Raw genomic sequence first — 24,299 nt, 5'->3', positions numbered from 1 at the left:
CACCCTCCTCCCAACCATGACCTCACTTCCTGTCCTTCCGAAATGTCCTCTAGCCTTTAATATTCATGTCCCGATCCATGTCCTCCTGCAGCCCTGTCATTGTAGTGACTATCAGATTGTACTTCATCCTTTCTATCTGTTCCTCTGTTTCATTTTCAATGCTCTGTGCATTCGGATACAGAGCCTTTGGTTTTGTCCTTGTATTATTTTTGTAACCTCTGTCCTTATTGGCTGATTAACTGTTAGTTTGCGCTCTGTCCCTGTCACGCTCTGTTCATTATTTCCCAGATTCACACCTTGTCTTTTATTCCTTTTACCACATTTTCCAAAATCTGATAAAAGCAAAATACTGCGGATGCTGGAAAACTGAAACAGAAACAGAAACATCTGGAAAAACTCAGCAGGTCTGACAGCGTCTGCAGAGAGAGAGAGAGACAGAGTTAACATTGTCAGTCCAGTCTGGACTCGAAACATTAACTGTGCCCCTCTCCACAGACGCTGTCAGACCTGCTGAGTTTTTCCAGATGTTTCCGTTTTTGTTCCTAAATTTGACCTCTTACCCCTCTTGTTTAGTTTAAAGCCCTCTTTACTTCCCTAGTTATGCAATTTGTTAGGATACTCATCCCAGCACGGTTCAGGTGTAAACCGTCCCAACAGTGCAGCCCCTACTTTCCCCGGTACTAATACCTGTGCCACACAAAACAGAGCACAATTCTCCCACACCAGTCTTTGAGTCACTCATTCGTCTCCCTAATCTTATTTGCCCTATGCCAATTTGCACGTGGCTCAGGTAATAATCCAGAGATTATTACCTTTGAGGTTTAGCTTCTTAATTTGGTACCTAGTTCCACATACTGACTTTGCAGAACTTCTGTCCTAGTTCTACCTATTTAATTGGCACCTACATGGACAACGACAACTGGATCCTCCCCCTCCCACTGCAAGTTCCTCACCAGCCCTGAGCAAATGTCCCGATCCCTCGCACCGGGCAGGCAACATAGCCATCTGGATTCTCGCTCTTTGCCACAGAGAATAGTGTCAATCCCCCTCACTATACTGTCTCATACTACCACCACATTCCTTTTTCTCCCCCTGTTTGAACAGCTTCTTGTACCACAGAGCCATGGCCAGTCAGCTCATCCACCTTGCAGACTTTGTTTTCATCCGTACAGGTTTTGAGCACCTCAAACCTGTTTGACAATTGCAAAGCTTGAGGCTCCTCCACTACTGTCTGCTCGGTCCCATTACCTGCCTCACTGACATTCATGTCCTCCTGCCCCTCACTGCTGACCAAAACAGATGACCCTCTTCTAAGAGGTGTGGCTGTCTTCTGGAACAAAGTATCCAGGTGTTTCTCCCCCTCCCTTATTCTGCACCAAAGTAAGAAAAAAATAGGAAAAAAGAGAGCAATTCCCCCCCCTCACTGAACTCCCCACTCACCAAACTCATAACAACTCGCTTTATCTCCACTCTGCACACCGCCTGTCAATCAGCAGCTACACCTCTATACTTACAGTCTTCCGAGCTGAGACTACAATAACTAGGTCGGGCCAGTTAGCCAACTAACTAATCAACTGCTCTCCAGTAGATTCTACTGTCTAGGACACACTGTCTGGGACACACTGTCTGGGACACACTGTCTGGGACGCACTGCCTGGGACGCACTGCCTGGGACGCACTGCCTGGGACGCACTGTCTGGGACGCACTGCCTGGGACGCACTGCCTGGGACGCACTGTCTGGGACACACTGTCTGGGACACACTGCCTGGGACACACTGCCTGGGACGCACTGCCTGGGACACACTGTCTGGGACACACTGCCTGGGACGCACTGTCTGGGACACACTGCCTGGGATGCACTGCCTGGGACGCACTGTCTGGGACACACTGCCTGGGACGCACTGTCTGGGACACACTGTCTGGGACACACTGCCTGGGACACACTGTCTGGGACGCACTGCCTGGGACCCACTGCCTGGGACACACTGTCTGGGACACACTGTCTGGGACACACTGCCTGGGACACACTGTCTGGGACACTGCCTGGGACACACTGCCTGGGACCCACTAGACTTGGCTTGTGCACTGAAGTCAGAAGTAATGAGTCCACTACAACTTATAGAGATTTTAAAGATTAAAATAAAAACATTTAAAAAACCTTAAACACACAAGATTACAGCCACACACACCTCCCCTTTAAGGTAACAGTCCAAATAGATTCTGTTCGGAAACAGTTTAAATAAGTTTTATTGGTATTTGTGGGTGTTAGGAATGAATTTTAGTGTTAAAGTTTAAGTTTAATATGTATTTGTGTGTTAAGAAAAGGTCAGATTGAGTTTTACTTTCACTTTAAAAGGTACATGCATTTTTAATGAAAGTTTTATGACTAAGCAGAGAGAAAAAACAGCGCTGTTGCCTAGCAACAGGGGCCCAGAGAGGCAGGTCCCTCCCACAGACACACACAGAAGAAACTGGAAGCTGTTTGAGTTCAGTTGGTTTTGAAAGTAGCTGCCCGGAGAGACTGGGGCTAAGGGGACAGGTAGCCAATCACAGGCTAAAGAACATACTCCAAAATCCAGAGGAGTGGAACAGGAGAAAGTCCCAAGAAGACCTTCCGGTCAAAGGAAGGAGAGGAACCTGGAAAAGCTCCTGTTAAGTGAGGTTAAGAGTGAGGGGCAGAGAGAAAGGCTCCAAGCTTCAAAGACAAAAGCTGCAGAAAGCAGATTTAAAGCGAGAACAGCTTGCAAGTAGCAAGCGGGTCCAAAGAGACAACTGAAAGTCTGAAACTCTTTGCTATGGGCATGTGAAGCAGTGGTGTACTCTTGACAGCTGAGTCAGTGAGATGGTGTGTGTGGAAGAAAGCTTGAATGCATGTGGTGACCCAGGGAAGAGGAACATCGGAGGGAGAGTTTGAAACCCTGGAGGTGAACCCTTGAGGAAGGCGTCTGAGAGAAAGCATTGGTTTGGGAGAAGACTTCAAGGCGAGGTCTTGGAGAGTGGAGATTGGAAACCCTCGTGCGAAGGACGAAATCCCGTGAGACTGGTCGGCTCAGGATGTGACACGAGTCTGGGGGGAGTTGAGGAGAGATCCATAGCACCTGGTTGAGGTGGCATCTGTCACTCGGTTTCAGAGTGTGGAGTGTCTGACCACAGGATGCCAGAGGCTTACATGGACTGTATACTTACTGTGTACACGAGAGTAAAAGGCAGCTTTTGTAACTCGTGTCTTCCTGACAAATCTGTATCTATCTGTAAAGGTATGGTTGTGGGTAAAGGAGTAATGTAATATAATTCATCTTTGCTTGTTGAATAAATGTTTTATTCTTTTGTTAATGTTCATCAGCAGACCCGTGTGCCTCTGTTCAGTAGCTACTCTCCACGTATCTAAACAAACAAATAAAAGTTAGGATCTATCAAGCTGGGTTCTGCTCTGGGATCAGGCTTGTCCAGGGTAACCTCGGCTCGGATTGTAACAACCCCACATTTATAAAGTCACCCAGCAGCATTACCCCGAGCACCCATTGGACAAGGGGCTTCCAAAGGGTTTTAATTTTGTTGCTGGCGCATTCTCCAGGCTTTTCCCCAGCTCTGTTTCACACACAGTCACTATTCAGGCTCTCACTCAGCCACTCCTCACACAGCCTTCCAATCCTTCTTTAAATATGCCTTTACCTTTTTCATCTGTAAATCCCATTGTTTCAACTTGTCTTTAGAAGTTACTTTTCCCAGAATACTGGGAACGTTCATGTTCTCATCATGCCCAGCACTTTTGGGAAAACTCAACAGAATAACCTTGTCTTATTTATCTTGCCAGCTGTAAACATTTTCCCTGTCCCTTTGAAAATCAAACACTTATCCACTTATCTAGAAATGCAAATTTCATTCATAACATCTCTGCTGGGACCTCACCCTCTCACTCATCTCCATTTCAAATGCCCTTTTTGCACCTCATTTCTTTGATCATTTAAACATGCACACAGTACAAACAAACACACACACACAACCACACACACACAGAACCACACACACACAGAACCACACACACACAGAACCACAGACACAGAACCACACACACACAACCACACACACACAGAACCACACACACACAGAACCACACACACACAGAACCACACACACACAGAACCACAGACACAGAACCACACACACACAACCACACACACACAGAACCACACACACACAACCACACACACACAGAACCACACACACACAGAACCACAGACACAGAACCACACACACACAACCACACACACACAGAACCACACACACAGAGAACCACACACACACAGAACCACACACACACAGAACCACACACACACAGAACCACACACACAGAGAACCACACACACACAGAACCACACACACAGAGAACCACACACACACAGAACCACACACACACAGAACCACAGACACAAAACCACACACACACAACCACACACACACAGAACCACACACACACAGAACCACACACACACAGAACCACAGACACAGAACCACACACACACAACCACACAGTACAAACAAACACACACACAGAACCACAGACACAGAACCACAGACACAGAACCACACACACACAACCACACACACACAGAACCACACACACACAGAACCACACACACACAACCACACACACACAACCACAAAGTACAAACAAACACACACACAGAACCACAGACACAGAACCACACACACACAACCACACACACACACAACCACACACACACAGAACCACACACACACAACCACAGAGTACAAACAAACACACACACAGAACCACAGACACAGAACCACACACACAGAACCACACACACACAACCACACAGTACAAACAAACACACAGAACCACACACACAGAACCACACACACACAACCACACACACAGAACCACACACACAGAACCCCACACACACAGAACCACACACACAGAACCACACACACACAACCACACACACACAACCACACAGTACAAACAAACACACAGAACCACACACACAGCCACACACACAGAACCACACACACAGAACCCCACACACACAACCACACACACACAGAACCACACACACAGAACCACACACACAGAACCACACACACACAGAACCACACACACAGAACCACACACACAGAACCACACATACAGAACCACACACACACAGCCACACACACAGAACCACACACACAGAACCACACACACAGAACCACACACACACACAGCCACACACACAGCACCACACACACACAGAATCACACACACACAACCACACATACACAACCACACACACAGAACCACACACACACAGCCACACACACACAACCACACACACAGAACCACACACACAGAACCACACACACACAACCACACACACACAGAACCACACACACAGAACCACACACACACAGCCACACACACACAACCACAGAGTACAAACAAACACACACACAGAACCACACACACACAACCACACACACACAACCACACAGACACAGAACCACACACACAGAACCACACACACACAGCCACACACACACAACCACAGACACACAGCCACACACAACATAAGACCATAAGACATAGGAGCAGAAATTAGGCCATTCGGCCCATCGAGTCTGCTCCGCCATTCAATCATAGCTGATAAGTTTCTCAACCCCATTCTCCCACCTTCTCCCGTAACCTTTGATCCCCTTACCAATCAAGAACCTATCTATCTCGGTCTTAAATACACTCAATGACCTGGCCTCCACAGCCTTCTGTGGGAATGAATTCCATAGATTCACCACTCTCTGGCTAAAGAAGTTTCTCCTCATCTCTGTTCTAAAAGGTCTTCCCTTTACTCTGAGGCTGTGCCCTCGGGTCCTAGTCTCTCCTACTAACGGAAACATCTTCCCCACGTCTACTCTATCCAGGCCTTTCAGTATTCTGTAAGTTTCAATCAGATCCCCCCCTCATCCTTCTAAACTCCATCGAGTATAGACCCAGAGTCCTCAAACGTTCCTCATATGTTAAGCCTTTCATTCCTGGGATCGTTCTCGTGAACCTCCTCTGGACCCTCTCCAGGGCCAGCACATCCTTCCTGAGATACGGGGCCCAAAATTGCTCACAATATTCTAAATGTGGTCTGACCAGAGCCTTATAAAGCCTCAGCAGCACATCCCTGCTTTTATATTCTAGTCCTCTTGAAATAAATGCCAACATTGCATTTGCCTTCCTAACTACCGACTCAACCTGCAAGTTAACCTTAAGAGAATCCTGGACTAGGACTCCCAAGTCCCTTTGCACTCCAGATTTCTGAATTCTCTCCCCATTTAGAAAATAGTCTATGCCTCTATTCTTCCTACCAAAGTGCATGACCTCACACTTCCCCACGTTGTATTCCATCTGCCACTTCTTTGCCCATTCTCCTAACCTGTCCAAATCCTTCTGCAGCCTCCCTGCCTCCTCAATACTACCTGTCCCTCCACCTATCTTTGTATCATCTGCAAACTTAGCCAGGATGCCCTCAGTCCCTTCATCTAGATCATTGATGTATAAAGTGAAAAGTTGTGGTCCCAACACTGACCCCTGCGGAACTCCACTAGTCACCGGCCGCCATCCTGAGAAGGACCCCCTTATCCCCACTCTCTGCCTCCTGCCAGACAGCCAATCTTCTATCCATGCTAGTACCTTGCCTCTAACACCATGGGCTCTTATCTTACTGAGCAGCCTCCTGTGCGGCACCTTGTCAAAGGCCTTCTGGAAGTCCAAGTAGATAACATCCATTGGCTCTCCTTTGTCTAACCTACTCATTACCTCCTCAAAGAATTCTAACAGATTTGTCAGGCATGACCTCCCCTTGATGAAACCATGCTGACTTTGCCCGATTTTACCATGCACTTCCAAGTATTCTGAAATCTCATCCTTAATAATGGACTCTAAAATCTTACCAACGACCGAGGTCAGGCTAATCGGCCTGTAATTTTGCGTCTTTTGCCTCACTCCCTTCTTAAACAGGGGGGTTACATTAGCGATTTTCCAGTCCTTTGGGACCCTCCCTGACTCCAGTGATTCCTGAAAGATCACCACTAACGCCTCCACTATCTCTTCAGCTATCTCCTTCAGAACTCTGGGGTGTAATTCATCTGGTCCAGGTAATTTATCCACCTTCAGACCTTTCAGTTTTCCTAGCACCTTCTCCTTGGTAATGGTCACCATACTCACCTTTGCCCCCCGACTCTCGAACTTTGGGGATGTTACTCGTGTCTTCCACTGTGAAGACTGACGCAAAGTACCTATTCAGTTCCTCCGCCATTTCTTTGTTCCTCACTACTACTTCTCCAGCGTCATTTTCCAGCAGCCCAATGTCCACTTTTGCCTCTCTCTTACCCTTTATATATCTAAAAAACTCTTGCAATCTTCTTTTATATTACTGGCTAGTTTACCCTCATACTTAATCTTCTCCCTCCTTATTTCTTTTTTAGTTGTCCTCTGTTGGTCTTTGTAGGCTTCCCAATCCCCTGGTTTCCCACTGCTCTTCGCCGCATTGTATGCTTTCTCTTTAGCTTTTATGCTGTCCCTGACTTCCCTTGTCAGCCATGGTTGCCTCGTCCTCCCTTTAGTATGCTTCTTCTTCCTAGGGATGAATTTTTGCTGTGTCTTCCAAATTACTCCCAGAAACTCCTGCCATTGCTGTTCCACTGTCTTTCCTGCTAGGCTCATCTCCCAGTCAATTCTGGCCATCTCCTCCCTCATGCCTCTGTAGTTGCCTTTATTCAACTGTAATACCGTTACCTATGACACCACACACACGCACACACAACCACACACAACCACATACACAGAACCACACAGACATAACCACACAGACACAACCACACACACAGAACCACACACACAGAACCACAGACACAGAACCACAGACACACAGAACCACACACACAGAACCACACACACAGAACCACACACACACAGAACCACACACACAGAACCACACACACACAGAACCACACACACAGAACCACATACACACAGAACCACACACACAGAACCACACACACAGAACCACACACACACAGAACCACACACACAGAACCACATACACACAGAACCACACACACAGAACCACACACACAGAACCACGCACACACAGAACCCCACACACAGAACCACACACACACAGAACCACACACACAGAACCACACACACAGAACCACACACACACAACCACACAGACACAACCACACACACACAGAACCACACACACAGAACCACACACACACAACCACATACACACAACCGCACACACACAGAACCACACACACACAGAACCACACACACACAACCACACACACAGAACCACACACACACAGAACCACACACACAGAACCACACACACACAGAACCACACACACACAACCACACAGACACAACCACACACACACAGAACCACACACACAGAACCACACACACACAACCACATACACACAACCGCACACACACAGAACCACACACACACAGAACCACACACACACAACCACACACACAGAACCACATACACACAGAACCACACACACAGAACCACACACACAGAACCACATACACACACAATCAAACACACAGAACCACACACACAACCACACCCAAGTCTGCTTTAAAGTATCCCACAGTAATATTAGGAAAAATATGATCGTTCCTTGACCATACGCAGTCTGGGATGGCTGTTTGGGATCATAAAGTGGCTCCGCAATTTCAGGGGGCAGTTAAGAGTCACCCACATTGCTGTGGGTCTGGAGTCACATGTAGGCCAGGCCAGGTAAGGACAGCAGATTTCCTTCCCTAAAGGACATTAGTGAACCAGATGGGTTTTTACAACAATCGACAATGGTTTCATGGTCATCATGACTGAGACTGGTTTTATAATCCACATTTATTGACTGAATATAAACTCCACCAGCAGCTCGGTGGGATTTCCGTGAAGATATATGGTGTGTCCTAGAGGAAGGGGCTGCTGAGGAATACACCCTCATCCTGTTCTCCTGACACCAATATTTCATTTACTGTCTCCAGGTAATGAGGGAGATGCGGAGACAGTGCCCAGATATCATCAGGACCTACAGTATCGGAAAGAGTTATGGGGGCCTGAAACTGTACGTGATAGAGATCTCAGACAATCCTGGGGTACACGAGCTGGGTAAGTGTGTAACACAGGGGGTGGGGTACACGAGCTGGGTAAGTGTGTAACACAGAGGGTGGGGTACACGAGCTGGGTAAGTGTGTAACACATGGCGTGGGGTGCACGAGCGGGGTAAGTGTGTAACACATGGCGTGGGGTGCACGAGCGGGGTAAGTGTGTAACACATGGCGTGGGGTGCACGAGCGGGGTAAGTGTGTAACACAGAGGGTGGGGTACACGAGCTGGGTAAGTGTGTAACACATGGCGTGGGGTGCACGAGCGGGGTAAGTGTGTAACACATGGCGTGGGGTGCACGAGCGGGGTAAGTGTGTAACACATGGCGTGGGGTACGCGAGCTGGGTAAGTGTGTAACACATGGCGTGGGGTGCATGAGCGGGGTAAGTGTGTAACACAGGGGGTGGGGTACACGAGCTGGGTAAGTGTGTAACACATGGCGTGGGGTGCACGAGCTGGGTAAGTGTGTAACACAGGGGGCGGGGTACACGAGCTGGGTAAGTGTGTAACACGGAAGGGGCACACAAGCCGGGTTAGTGTGTAACACGGTGGGAGGGGCTGGGTAAGTGTGTAACACGGTGAGGGGTACACGAGCCGGGTAAGTGTGTAACATGGGGGAGGGGCCGGGTAAGTGTGTAACATGGGGGAGGGGCTGGGTAAGTGTGTAACACGGGGAGGGGCACACGAGCCGGTTAAGTGTGTAACACGGGGAGGGGCACACGAACCGGGTAAGTGTGTAACATGGGGGAGGGGCACACAAACCGGGTAAGTGTGTAACACGGGGGAGGGGCACACAAACCGGGTAAGTGTGTAACAGGGGGAGGGGCCGGAAAGAGTGTAACATGGGGAGGGGCCGGGTAAGTGTGTAACATGGGGAGGGGCTGGGTAAGTGTGTAACATGGGGAGGGGCTGGGTAAGTGTGTAACATGGGGGAGGGGCTGGGTAAGTGTGTAACATTGGGAGGGGCTGGGTAAGTGTGTAACATGGGGAGGGGCTGGGTAAGTGTGTAACACGGGGAGGGGCCGGGTAAGTGTGTAACATGGGGAGGGGCTGGGTAAGTGTGTAACACGGGGTAAGGGCCGGGTAAGTGTGTAACAGGGGGAGGGGCTGGGTAAGTGTGTAACATGGGGAGGGGCTGGGTAAGTGTGTAACACGGGGAGGGGCTGGGTAAGTGTGTAACACGGGGAGGGGCTGGGTAAGTGTGTAACACGGGGAGGGGCCGGGTAAGTGTGTAACAGGGGGAGGGGCTGGGTAAGTGTGTAACACGGGGTAAGGGCCGGGTAAGTGTGTAACAGGGGGAGGGGCTGGGTAAGTGTGTAACGGGGAGGGGCTGTGTAAGTGTGTAACATTGGGGGAGGGGCCGGGTAAGTGTGTAACATGGGGAGGGGCTGGGTAAGTGTGTAACATGGGGGAGGGGCTGGGTAAGTGTGTAACACGGTGGAGGGGCTGGGTAAGTGTGTAACATGGGGAGGGGCTGGGTAAGTGTGTAACATGGGGGAGGGGCTGGGTAAGTGTGTAACATTGGGAGGGGCTGGGTAAGTGTGTAACATGGGGAGGGGCTGGGTAAGTGTGTAACACGGGGAGGGGCCGGGTAAGTGTGTAACAGGGGGAGGGGCTGGGTAAGTGTGTAACACGGGGTAAGGGCCGGGTAAGTGTGTAACAGGGGGAGGGGCTGGGTAAGTGTGTAACATGGGGAGGGGCTGGGTAAGTGTGTAACATGGGGAGGGGCTGGGTAAGTGTGTAACATTGGGAGGGGCTGGGTAAGTGTGTAACATGGGGAGGGGCTGGGTAAGTGTGTAACATGGGGAGGGGCTGGGTAAGTGTGTAACAGGGGGAGGGGCTGGGTAAGTGTGTAACAGGGGGAGGGGCTGGGTAAGTGTGTAACAGGGGGAGGGGCTGGGTAAGTGTGTAACACGGTGGAGGGGCCGGGTAAGTGTGTAACAGGGGGAGGGGCTGGGTAAGTGTGTAACACGGGGTAAGGGCCGGGTAAGTGTGTAACAGGGGGAGGGGCTGGGTAAGTGTGTAACAGGGGAGGGGCTGTGTAAGTGTGTAACATTGGGGGAGGGGCCGGGTAAGTGTGTAACATGGGCGGAGGGGCCGGGTAAGTGCAACGGGGGAGAGGCTGGGTAAGTGTGTAATAGCGAGGAGGGGCCGGGTAAGTGTGTAACACGGTGGGAGGGGCTGGGTAAGTGTGTAACACGGTGAGGGGTACACGAGCCGGGTAAGTGTGTAACATGGGGGAGGGGCCGGGTAAGTGTGTAACATGGGGGAGGGGCTGGGTAAGTGTGTAACACGGGGAGGGGCACACGAGCCGGTTAAGTGTGTAACACGGGGAGGGGCACACGAACCGGGTAAGTGTGTAACATGGGGGAGGGGCACACAAACCGGGTAAGTGTGTAACACGGGGGAGGGGCACACAAACCGGGTAAGTGTGTAACAGGGGGAGGGGCCGGAAAGAGTGTAACATGGGGAGGGGCCGGGTAAGTGTGTAACATGGGGAGGGGCTGGGTAAGTGTGTAACATGGGGAGGGGCTGGGTAAGTGTGTAACATGGGGCAGGGGCTGGGTAAGTGTGTAACATGGGGAGGGGCTGGATAAGTGTGTAACACGGGGAGGGGCTGGGTAAGTGTGTAACACGGGGAGGGGCCGGGTAAGTGTGTAACAGGGGGAGGGGCTGGGTAAGTGTGTAACACGGGGTAAGGGCCGGGTAAGTGTGTAACAGGGGGAGGGGCTGGGTAAGTGTGTAACAGGGGAGGGGCTGTGTAAGTGTGTAACATTGGGGGAGGGGCCGGGTAAGTGTGTAACATGGGGAGGGGCTGGGTAAGTGTGTAACATGGGGGAGGGGCTGGGTAAGTGTGTAACACGGTGGAGGGGCTGGGTAAGTGTGTAACATGGGGAGGGGCTGGGTAAGTGTGTAACATGGGGGAGGGGCTGGGTAAGTGTGTAACATTGGGAGGGGCTGGGTAAGTGTGTAACATGGGGAGGGGCTGGGTAAGTGTGTAACACGGGGAGGGGCCGGGTAAGTGTGTAACAGGGGGAGGGGCTGGGTAAGTGTGTAACACGGGGTAAGGGCCGGGTAAGTGTGTAACAGGGGGAGGGGCTGGGTAAGTGTGTAACATGGGGAGGGGCTGGGTAAGTGTGTAACATGGGGAGGGGCTGGGTAAGTGTGTAACATTGGGAGGGGCTGGGTAAGTGTGTAACATGGGGAGGGGCTGGGTAAGTGTGTAACAGGGGGAGGGGCTGGGTAAGTGTGTAACAGGGGGAGGGGCTGGGTAAGTGTGTAACAGGGGGAGGGGCTGGGTAAGTGTGTAACAGGGGGAGGGGCCGGGTAAGTGTGTAACAGGGGGAGGGGCTGGGTAAGTGTGTAACAGGGGGAGGGGCTGGGTAAGTGTGTAACAGGGGGAGGGGCTGGGTAAGTGTGTAACACGGTGGAGGGGCCGGGTAAGTGTGTAACAGGGGGAGGGGCTGGGTAAGTGTGTAACACGGGGTAAGGGCCGGGTAAGTGTGTAACAGGGGGAGGGGCTGGGTAAGTGTGTAACAGGGGAGGGGCTGTGTAAGTGTGTAACATTGGGGGAGGGGCCGGGTAAGTGTGTAACATGGGCGGAGGGGCCGGGTAAGTGCAACGGGGGAGAGGCTGGGTAAGTGTGTAATAGCGAGGAGGGGCCGGGTAAGTGTGTAACACGGGGGAGGGGCTGGGTAAGTGTGTAACACGGGGGAGGGGCTGGGTAAGTGTGTAACACGGGGAGGGTTGGGTAAGTGTGTAACACGGGGAGGGTTGGGTAAGTGTGTAACATTGGGGGAGGGTTGGGTAAGTGTGTAACACGGGGAGGGTTGGGTAAGTGTGTAACATTGGGGGAGGGGCTGGGTAAGTGTGTAACTTGGGGGGAGGGGCCGGGTAAGTGTGTAACACAAGGAGAGGGGCTGGATAAGTGTGTAACTTGGGGGGAGGGGCCGGGTAAGTGTGTAACTTGGGGGGAGGGGCCGGGTAAGTGTGTAACTTGGGGGGAGGGGCCGGGTAAGTGTGTAACACGGGAGAGGGGCTGGGTAAGTGTGTAACACAAGGAGAGGGGCTGGGTAAGTGTGTAACACAAGGAGAGGGGCTCATCCTGAATAAAATCTTGATGAATTGTGGGATGAGACTATTAATTGTTGACCAATGTTCTGCTCGGATGTTTAATCTGATAGAGTTAAAACTTCAGGAATATTTATGTCGGAGCCAGTTTGACTCCCCCTCATATTTGCTGGGATATTTCTGCTTGAACCTTCCAGGAGAACCGGAGTTTCGATATGTTGCAGGGATGCACGGCAATGAGGTTGTGGGCCGGGAAATTCTCATTTTCCTAATGCAGTATCTGTGTCAGCAATACAAGCAACATAACCCTCGAGTGGTCAGACTGGTGGACAGCACACGGATACACCTACTACCCTCAATGAACCCTGATGGATATGAAGTGGCACATAAACTGGTACACACCGTCAGAGAGAGACAGGCAGAGAGAGAGAGAGAGAGACAGGCAGAGAGAGAGAGAGAGAGAGAGAGAGACAGGCACAGAGAGAGAGACAGGCAGAGAGAGAGAGAGAGACAGGCAGGGAGAGAGAGACAGGCAGAGAGAGAGAGAGAGAGACAGGTAGAGAGAGACAGACAGGCAGAGAGAGAGAGAGACAGGCAGAGAAAGAGAGAGAGAGAGAGAGACAGGCACAGAGAGAGAGACAGGCAGAGAGAGAAAGAGAGACAGGCAGAGAAAGAGAGAGATAGACAGGCAGAGAGAGAGAGAGAGAGAGACAGGCAGAGAGAGAGAGAGAGACAGGCAGGGAGAGAGAGACAGGCAGAGAGAGAGAGAGAGAGACAGGTAGAGAGAGACAGACAGGCAGAGAGAGAGAGAGACAGGCAGAGAAAGAGAGAGAGAGAGAGAGAGACAGGCAGAGAGAGAGAGAGAGACAGACAGAGAGAGAGACAGACAGGCAGAGAGAGCCAGACAGGCAGAGAGAGAGAGAGACAGGTAGAGAGAGACAGACAGGCAGAGAGAGAGAAAGAGAGACAGGCAGAGAGAGAGAGAGAGACAGGCAGAAGAGAGACAGGCAGAGAGAGAGACACACAGAGAGAGAGAGAGAGAAAGCGAGACAGACAGAGAGACAGAGAGAGAGAGACAGAGACAGACAGAGAGACAGAGACAGAGAGAGAGAGACAGAGAGAGAGAGACAGAGAGAGAGACAGGGAGAGAGACAGGGAGAGAGACAGAGACAGGGAGAGAGAGACAGGGAGAGAGACAGAGAGAGAGAGAGAGAGACAGACAGGGAGAGAGAGACAGGGAGAGAGACAGAGAGAGAGAGAGAGAGAGAGACAGACAGGGAGAGAGACAGAGAGAGAGAGAGAGAGAGAGAGAGAGACAGGGAGAGAGACAGAGAGAGAGACAGAGACAGGGAGAGAGAGACAGAGAGAGAGAGAGAGAGAGAGAGACAAGGAGAGAGACAGAGAGAGAGACAGAGACAGGGAGAGAGAGACAGGGAGAGAGACAGAGAGAGACAGAGAGAGAGACAGAGACAGGGAGAGAGAGACAGGGAGAGAGACAGAGAGAGAGAGAGAGAGAGAGAGAGACAGGGAGAGAGAGAGAGAGGGACAGAGAGAGAGGGAGAGAGAGAGAGAGAGAGAGGGAGAGAGATAATGGTGAGCAATGACTAAACAACAGGGATAGGGGAGGCGGATGATTTGAGGGTTTTGGCAACGGAGAGGGAGGGGGAGAGCGGGACAGTGGGATTAGTTTGGTGATTGATACAGGGCTATGGGGAGAGAGAGCGGGGCAGTGGGATTAGTTTGGTGATTGATACAGGGCTATGGGGAGAGAGCGGGGCAGTGGGATTAGTTTGGGGATTGATACAGGGCTATGAGGAGAGAGCGGGGCAGTGGGATTAGTTTGGGGATTGATACAGGGCTATGGGGAGAGAGCGGGACAGTGGGATTAGTTTGGGGATTGATACAGGGCTATGGGGAGAGAGCGGGGCAGTGGGATTAGTTTGGGGATTGATACAGGGCTATGGGGAGAGAGCGGGGCAGTGGGATTAGTTTGGGATTGATGCAGGGCTATGGGGAGAGAGCGGGGGAGTGGGATTAGTTTGGGATTGATACAGGGCTATGGGGAGAGAGCGGGACAGTGGGATTAGTTTGGGATTGATACAGGGCTATGGGGAGAGAGCGGGGCAGTGGGATTAGTTTGGGATTGATGCAGGGCTATGGGGAGAGAGCGGGGGAGTGGGATTAGTTTGGGATTGATACAGGGCTATGGGGAGAGAGCGGGACAGTGGGATTAGTTTGGGAATGATACAGGGCTATGGAGAGAGAGCGGGACAGTGGGATTAGTTTGGGAATGATACAGGGCTATGGGGAGAGAGCGGGACAGTGGGATTAGTTTGGGATTGATACAGGGCTATGGGAAGAGAGAGGCAGTGGGATTAGTTTGGAGATTGGTACAGGGCTATGGGGAGCGAGTGGGACAGTGGGATTAGTTTGGGATCGATCCTGGGCTATGGGGAGAGAGCAGGGCAGTGGGATTAGTTTGGGATTGATACAGGGCTATGGGGAGAGAGCGGGGCAGTGGGATTAGTTTGGGATTGATACAGGGCTATGGGGAGAGACCGGGACAGTGGGATTAGTTTGGGAATGATACAGGGCTATGGGGAGAGAGCGGGACAGTGGGATTAGTTTGGGAATGATAAAGGGCTATGGGGAGAGAGCGGGACAGTGGGATTAGTTTGCGATTGATACAGGGCTATGGGAAGAGAGAGGCAGTGGGATTAGTTTGAGGATTGGTACAGGGCTATGGGGAGCGAGTGGGACAGTGGGATTAGTTTGGGATCGATCCTGGGCTATGGGGAGAGAGCAGGGCAGTGGGATTAGTTTGGGATTGATACAGGGCTATGGGGAGAGAGCGGGGCAGTGGGATTAGTTTGGGATTGATACAGGGCTATGGGGAGAGACCGGGACAGTGGGATTAGTTTGGGAATGATACAGGGCTATGGGGAGAGAGCGGGACAGTGGGATTAGTTTGGGAATGATACAGGGCTATGGGGAGAGAGCGGGACAGTGGGATTAGTTTGGGAATGATACAGGGCTATGGGGAGAGAGCGGGACAGTGGGATTAGTTTGGGATTGATACAGGGCTATGGGAAGAGAGAGGCAGTGGGATTAGTTTGGAGATTGGTACAGGGCTATGGGGAGCGAGTGGGACAGTGGGATTAGTTTGGGATCGATCCTGGGCTATGGGGAGAGAGCAGGGCAGTGGGATTAGTTTGGGATTGATACAGGGCTATGGGGAGAGAGCGGGGCAGTGGGATTAGTTTGGGATTGATACAGGGCTATGGGGAGAGAGCGGGGCAGTGGGATTAGTTTGGGATTGATACAGGGCTATGGGGAGAGACCGGGACAGTGGGATTAGTTTGGTGATTGATACAGGGCTATGGGGAGAGAGCGGGGCAGTGGGATTAGTTTGGTGATTGATACAGGGCTATGGGGAGAGAGCGGGGCAGTGGGATTAGTTTGGGGATTGATACAGGGCTATGAGGAGAGAGCGGGGCAGTGGGATTAGTATGGGGATTGATACAGGGCTATGGGGAGAGAGCGGGACAGTGGGATTAGTTTGGGGATTGATACAGGGCTATGGGGAGAGAGCGGGGCAGTGGGATTAGTTTGGGGATTGATACAGGGCTATGGGGAGAGAGCGGGGCAGTGGGATTAGTTTGGGATTGATGCAGGGCTATGGGGAGAGAGCGGGGGAGTGGGATTAGTTTGGGATTGATACAGGGCTATGGGGAGAGAGCGGGACAGTGGGATTAGTTTGGGATTGATACAGGGCTATGGGGAGAGAGCGGGACAGTGGGATTAGTTTGGGAATGATACAGGGCTATGGGGAGAGAGCGGGACAGTGGGATTAGTTTGGGAATGATACAGGGCTATGGGGAGAGAGCGGGACAGTGGGATTAGTTTGGGATTGATACAGGGCTATGGGAAGAGAGAGGCAGTGGGATTAGTTTGGAGATTGGTACAGGGCTATGGGGAGCGAGTGGGACAGTGGGATTAGTTTGGGATCGATCCTGGGCTATGGGGAGAGAGCAGGGCAGTGGGATTAGTTTGGGATTGATACAGGGCTATGGGGAGAGAGCGGGGCAGTGGGATTAGTTTGGGATTGATACAGGGCTATGGGGAGAGACCGGGACAGTGGGATTAGTTTGGGAATGATACAGGGCTATGGGGAGAGAGCGGGACAGTGGGATTAGTTTGGGAATGATACAGGGCTATGGGGAGAGAGCGGGACAGTGGGATTAGTTTGGGATTGATACAGGGCTATGGGAAGAGAGAGGCAGTGGGATTAGTTTGGAGATTGGTACAGGGCTATGGGGAGCGAGTGGGACAGTGGGATTAGTTTGGGATCGATCCTGGGCTATGGGGAGAGAGCAGGGCAGTGGGATTAGTTTGGGATTGATACAGGGCTATGGGGAGAGAGCGGGGCAGTGGGATTAGTTTGGGATTGATACAGGGCTATGGGGAGAGACCGGGACAGTGGGATTAGTTTGGGAATGATACAGGGCTATGGGGAGAGAGCGGGACAGTGGGATTAGTTTGGGAATGATACAGGGCTATGGGGAGAGAGCGGGACAGTGGGATTAGTTTGGGAATGATACAGGGCTATGGGGAGAGAGCGGGACAGTGGGATTAGTTTGGGATTGATACAGGGCTATGGGAAGAGAGAGGCAGTGGGATTAGTTTGGAGATTGGTACAGGGCTATGGGGAGCGAGTGGGACAGTGGGATTAGTTTGGGATCGATCCTGGGCTATGGGGAGAGAGCAGGGCAGTGGGATTAGTTTGGGATTGATACAGGGCTATGGGGAGAGAGCGGGACAGTGGGATTAGTTTGGGATTGATACAGGGCTATGGGAAGAGAGAGGCAGTGGGATTAGTTTGGAGATTGGTACAGGGCTATGGGGAGCGAGTGGGACAGTGGGATTAGTTTGGGATCGATCCTGGGCTATGGGGAGAGAGCAGGGCAGTGGGATTAGTTTGGGATTGATACAGGGCTATGGGGAGAGAGCGGGGCAGTGGGATTAGTTTGGGATTGATACAGGGCTATGGGGAGAGACCGGGACAGTGGGATTAGTTTGGGAATGATACAGGGCTATGGGGAGAGAGCGGGACAGTGGGATTAGTTTGGGAATGATAAAGGGCTATGGGGAGAGAGCGGGACAGTGGGATTAGTTTGCGATTGATACAGGGCTATGGGAAGAGAGAGGCAGTGGGATTAGTTTGAGGATTGGTACAGGGCTATGGGGAGCGAGTGGGACAGTGGGATTAGTTTGGGATCGATCCTGGGCTATGGGGAGAGAGCAGGGCAGTGGGATTAGTTTGGGATTGATACAGGGCTATGGGGAGAGAGCGGGGCAGTGGGATTAGTTTGGGATTGATACAGGGCTATGGGGAGAGACCGGGACAGTGGGATTAGTTTGGGAATGATACAGGGCTATGGGGAGAGAGCGGGACAGTGGGATTAGTTTGGGAATGATACAGGGCTATGGGGAGAGAGCGGGACAGTGGGATTAGTTTGGAATGATACAGGGCTATGGGGAGAGAGCGGGACAGTGGGATTAGTTTGGGATTGATACAGGGCTATGGGAAGAGAGAGGCAGTGGGATTAGTTTGGAGATTGGTACAGGGCTATGGGGAGCGAGTGGGACAGTGGGATTAGTTTGGGATCGATCCTGGGCTATGGGGAGAGAGCAGGGCAGTGGGATTAGTTTGGGATTGATACAGGGCTATGGGGAGAGAGCGGGGCAGTGGGATTAGTTTGGGATTGATACAGGGCTATGGGGAGAGAGCGGGGCAGTGGGATTAGTTTGGGATTGATACAGGGCTATGGGGAGAGACCGGGACAGTGGGATTAGTTTGGTGATTGATACAGGGCTATGGGGAGAGAGCGGGGCAGTGGGATTAGTTTGGTGATTGATACAGGGCTATGGGGAGAGAGCGGGGCAGTGGGATTAGTTTGGGGATTGATACAGGGCTATGAGGAGAGAGCGGGGCAGTGGGATTAGTATGGGGATTGATACAGGGCTATGGGGAGAGAGCGGGACAGTGGGATTAGTTTGGGGATTGATACAGGGCTATGGGGAGAGAGCGGGGCAGTGGGATTAGTTTGGGGATTGATACAGGGCTATGGGGAGAGAGCGGGGCAGTGGGATTAGTTTGGGATTGATGCAGGGCTATGGGGAGAGAGCGGGGGAGTGGGATTAGTTTGGGATTGATACAGGGCTATGGGGAGAGAGCGGGACAGTGGGATTAGTTTGGGATTGATACAGGGCTATGGGGAGAGAGCGGGACAGTGGGATTAGTTTGGGAATGATACAGGGCTATGGGGAGAGAGCGGGACAGTGGGATTAGTTTGGGAATGATACAGGGCTATGGGGAGAGAGCGGGACAGTGGGATTAGTTTGGGATTGATACAGGGCTATGGGAAGAGAGAGGCAGTGGGATTAGTTTGGAGATTGGTACAGGGCTATGGGGAGCGAGTGGGACAGTGGGATTAGTTTGGGATCGATCCTGGGCTATGGGGAGAGAGCAGGGCAGTGGGATTAGTTTGGGATTGATACAGGGCTATGGGGAGAGAGCGGGGCAGTGGGATTAGTTTGGGATTGATACAGGGCTATGGGGAGAGACCGGGACAGTGGGATTAGTTTGGGAATGATACAGGGCTATGGGGAGAGAGCGGGACAGTGGGATTAGTTTGGGAATGATACAGGGCTATGGGGAGAGAGCGGGACAGTGGGATTAGTTTGGGATTGATACAGGGCTATGGGAAGAGAGAGGCAGTGGGATTAGTTTGGAGATTGGTACAGGGCTATGGGGAGCGAGTGGGACAGTGGGATTAGTTTGGGATCGATCCTGGGCTATGGGGAGAGAGCAGGGCAGTGGGATTAGTTTGGGATTGATACAGGGCTATGGGGAGAGAGCGGGGCAGTGGGATTAGTTTGGGATTGATACAGGGCTATGGGGAGAGACCGGGACAGTGGGATTAGTTTGGGAATGATACAGGGCTATGGGGAGAGAGCGGGACAGTGGGATTAGTTTGGGAATGATACAGGGCTATGGGGAGAGAGCGGGACAGTGGGATTAGTTTGGGAATGATACAGGGCTATGGGGAGAGAGCGGGACAGTGGGATTAGTTTGGGATTGATACAGGGCTATGGGAAGAGAGAGGCAGTGGGATTAGTTTGGAGATTGGTACAGGGCTATGGGGAGCGAGTGGGACAGTGGGATTAGTTTGGGATCGATCCTGGGCTATGGGGAGAGAGCAGGGCAGTGGGATTAGTTTGGGATTGATACAGGGCTATGGGGAGAGAGCGGGGCAGTGGGATTAGTTTGGGATTGATACAGGGCTATGGGGAGAGAGCGGGGCAGTGGGATTAGTTTGGGATTGATACAGGGCTATGGGGAGAGACCGGGACAGTGGGATTAGTTTGGTGATTGATACAGGGCTATGGGGAGAGAGCGGGGCAGTGGGATTAGTTTGGTGATTGATACAGGGCTATGGGGAGAGAGCGGGGCAGTGGGATTAGTTTGGGGATTGATACAGGGCTATGAGGAGAGAGCGGGGCAGTGGGATTAGTTTGGGGATTGATACAGGGCTATGGGGAGAGAGCGGGACAGTGGGATTAGTTTGGGGATTGATACAGGGCTATGGGGAGAGAGCGGGGCAGTGGGATTAGTTTGGGGATTGATACAGGGCTATGGGGAGAGAGCGGGGCAGTGGGATTAGTTTGGGATTGATGCAGGGCTATGGGGAGAGAGCGGGACAGTGGGATTAGTTTGGGAATGATACAGGGCTATGGGGAGAGAGCGGGACAGTGGGATTAGTTTGGGAATGATACAGGGCTATGGGGAGAGAGCGGGACAGTGGGATTAGTTTGGGATTGATACAGGGCTATGGGAAGAGAGAGGCAGTGGGATTAGTTTGGAGATTGGTACAGGGCTATGGGGAGCGAGTGGGACAGTGGGATTAGTTTGGGATCGATCCTGGGCTATGGGGAGAGAGCAGGGCAGTGGGATTAGTTTGGGATTGATACAGGGCTATGGGGAGAGAGCGGGGCAGTGGGATTAGTTTGGGATTGATACAGGGCTATGGGGAGAGAGCGGGGCAGTGGGATTAGTTTGGGATTGATACAGGGCTATGGGGAGAGACCGGGACAGTGGGATTAGTTTGGGAATGATACAGGGCTATGGGGAGAGAGCGGGACAGTGGGATTAGTTTGGGAATGATACAGGGCTATGGGGAGAGAGCGGGACAGTGGGATTAGTTTGGGAATGATACAGGGCTATGGGGAGAGAGCGGGACAGTGGGATTAGTTTGGGATTGATACAGGGCTATGGGAAGAGAGAGGCAGTGGGATTAGTTTGGAGATTGGTACAGGGCTATGGGGAGCGAGTGGGACAGTGGGATTAGTTTGGGATCGATCCTGGGCTATGGGGAGAGAGCAGGGCAGTGGGATTAGTTTGGGATTGATACAGGGCTATGGGGAGAGAGCGGGGCAGTGGGATTAGTTTGGGATTGATACAGGGCTATGGGGAGAGAGCGGGGCAGTGGGATTAGTTTGGGATTGATACAGGGCTATGGGGAGAGACCGGGACAGTGGGATTAGTTTGGGAATGATACAGGGCTATGGGGAGAGAGCGGGACAGTGGGATTAGTTTGGGAATGATACAGGGCTATGGGGAGAGAGCGGGACAGTGGGATTAGTTTGGGATTGATACAGGGCTATGGGGACAGAGCGGGACAGTGGGATTAGTTTGGGATTGATACAGGGCTATGGGGAGGGAGAGGGACAGTGGGATTAGTTTGGGATTGATACAGGGCTATGGGAAGAGAGAGGCAGTGGGATTAGTTTGGAGATTGGTTCAGGGCTATGGGGAGCGAGTGGGACAGTGGGATTAGTTTGGGATCGATCCTGGGCTATGGGGAGAGAGCAGGGCAGTGGGATTAGTTTGGGATTGATACAGGGCTATGGGGAGAGAGTGGGACATTGGGATTAGTTTGGGATCGATCCTGGGCTATGGGGAGAGAGCAGGGCAGTGGGATTAGTTTGGGATTGATACAGGGCTATGGGGAGAGAGTGGGACAGTGGGATTAGTTTGGGGATGGATACAGGGCTATGGGGAGAGAGCGGGGCAGTGGGATTAGTTTGGGAAAGGATACAGGGCTATGGGGAGAGAGCGGGGCAGTGGGATTAGTTTGGGGATGGATACAGGGCTATGGGGAGAGAGCGGGGCAGTGGGATTAGTTTGGGAATGGATACAGGGCTATGAGGAGAGAGCGGGGCAGTGGGATTAGTTTGGTGATTGATACAGGGCTAAGGGGAGCGAGCGGGGCAGTGGGATTAGTTTGGGATTGATACAGGGCTATGGGGAGAGAGAGCGGCAGTGGTATTAGTTTGGGATTGATACAGGGCTATGGGGAGAGAGCAGGACAGTGGGATTAGTTTGGGATTGATACAGGGCTATCGGGAGAGAGCGGGACAGTGGGATTAATTTGGGGATTGATACAGGGCTATGGAGAGTGAGCGGGGCAGTGGGAATAGTTTGGGGATTGATACAGGGGTATGGGGAGAGAGGGGCTGTGGGATTAGTTTGGGGATTGATACAGGGCTATGGGGAGAGAGTAGGATAGTGGGATTAGTTTGGGATTGATACAGGGCTACGGGACAGAGCGGGACAGTGGGATTAGTTTGGGATTGATACAGGGCTGTGGGGAGAGAGCGGGACAGTGGGATTAGTTTGGGGATTGATACAGGGCTATGGGGAGTGAGCGGGGCAGTGGGATTAGTTTGGGGATTGATACAGGGCTATGGGGACAGAGCGGGACAGTGGGATTAGTTTGGGGATTGATACAGGGGTATGGGGAGAGAGGGGCTGTGGGATTAGTTTGGGGATTGATACAGGGCTATGAGGAGAGAGTAGGATAGTGGGATTAGTTTGGGATTGATACAGGGCTATAGGGTGAGAGTGGGGCACTGGGATTAGTTTGGGATTGATACAGGGCTATGGGTAGAGAGCGGGGCAGTGGGATTAGTTTGGGATTGATACAGGGCTATGGGGAGGGAGAGGGACAGTGGGATTAGTTTGGGATTGATACAGGGCTATGGGAAGAGAGAGGCAGTGGGATTAGTTTGGGGATTGGTACAGGGCTATGGGGAGCGAGTGGGACAGTGGGATTAGTTTGGGATTGATACAGGGCTATGGGGAGAGAGTGGGACATTGGGATTAGTTTGGGATCGATCCTGGGCTATGGGGAGAGAGCAGGGCAGTGGGATTAGTTTGGGATTGATACAGGGCTATGGGGAGAGAGTGGGACAGTGGGATTAGTTTGGGGATGGATACAGGGCTATGGGGAGAGAGCGGGGCAGTGGGATTAGTTTGGGAAAGGATACAGGGCTATGGGGAGAGAGCGGGGCAGTGGGATTAGTTTGGGGATGGATACAGGGCTATGGGGAGAGAGCGGGGCAGTGGGATTAGTTTGGGAATGGATACAGGGCTATGAGGAGAGAGCGGGGCAGTGGGATTAGTTTGGTGATTGATACAGGGCTAAGGGGAGCGAGCGGGGCAGTGGGATTAGTTTGGGATTGATACAGGGCTATGGGGAGAGAGAGCGGCAGTGGTATTAGTTTGGGATTGATACAGGGCTATGGGGAGAGAGCGGGACAGTGGGATTAGTTTGGGATTGATACAGGGCTATCGGGAGAGAGCGGGACAGTGGGATTAGTTTGGGGATTGATACAGGGCTATGGGGAGTGAGCGTGGCAGTGGGAATAGTTTGGGGATTGATACAGGGGTATGGGGAGAGAGGGGCTGTGGGATTAGTTTGGGGATTGATACAGGGCTATGGGGAGAGAGTAGGATAGTGGGATTAGTTTGGGATTGATACAGGGCTATGGGGACAGAGCGGGACAGTGGGATTAGTTTGGGATTGATACAGGGCTGTGGGGAGAGAGCGGGACAGTGGGATTAGTTTGGGGATTGATACAGGGCTATGGGGAGTGAGCGGGGCAGTGGGATTAGTTTGGGGATTGATACAGGGCTATGGGGA

General features: G+C 52.0%; 1 protein-coding gene across 1 annotated transcript in view; it reads left to right on the top strand.

Annotated features, from left to right (window-relative positions):
• LOC144675559 (putative carboxypeptidase X1) overlaps positions 1–24,299 on the top strand; it is a gene marked incomplete at its 5' end in the record, with an annotated part of 106,358 nt that overhangs the window by 9,473 nt on the left and 72,586 nt on the right. The window contains 2 exons of the mRNA XM_078536232.1: positions 9,060–9,183; positions 13,449–13,645. Of these exons, the coding sequence (XP_078392358.1) occupies positions 9,060–9,183; positions 13,449–13,645 (321 nt within the window). The remainder of the gene's footprint in view (positions 1–9,059; positions 9,184–13,448; positions 13,646–24,299) is intronic.

This window comes from Cetorhinus maximus, unplaced genomic scaffold, assembly GCF_964194155.1.
Source record: "Cetorhinus maximus unplaced genomic scaffold, sCetMax3.hap1.1 HAP1_SCAFFOLD_1008, whole genome shotgun sequence".
Classification (NCBI taxonomy): domain Eukaryota; kingdom Metazoa; phylum Chordata; class Chondrichthyes; order Lamniformes; family Cetorhinidae; genus Cetorhinus; species Cetorhinus maximus.
Note: the sequence above shows the minus strand (reverse complement) of the source record. Positions and strands in the feature narration are given on the sequence as shown.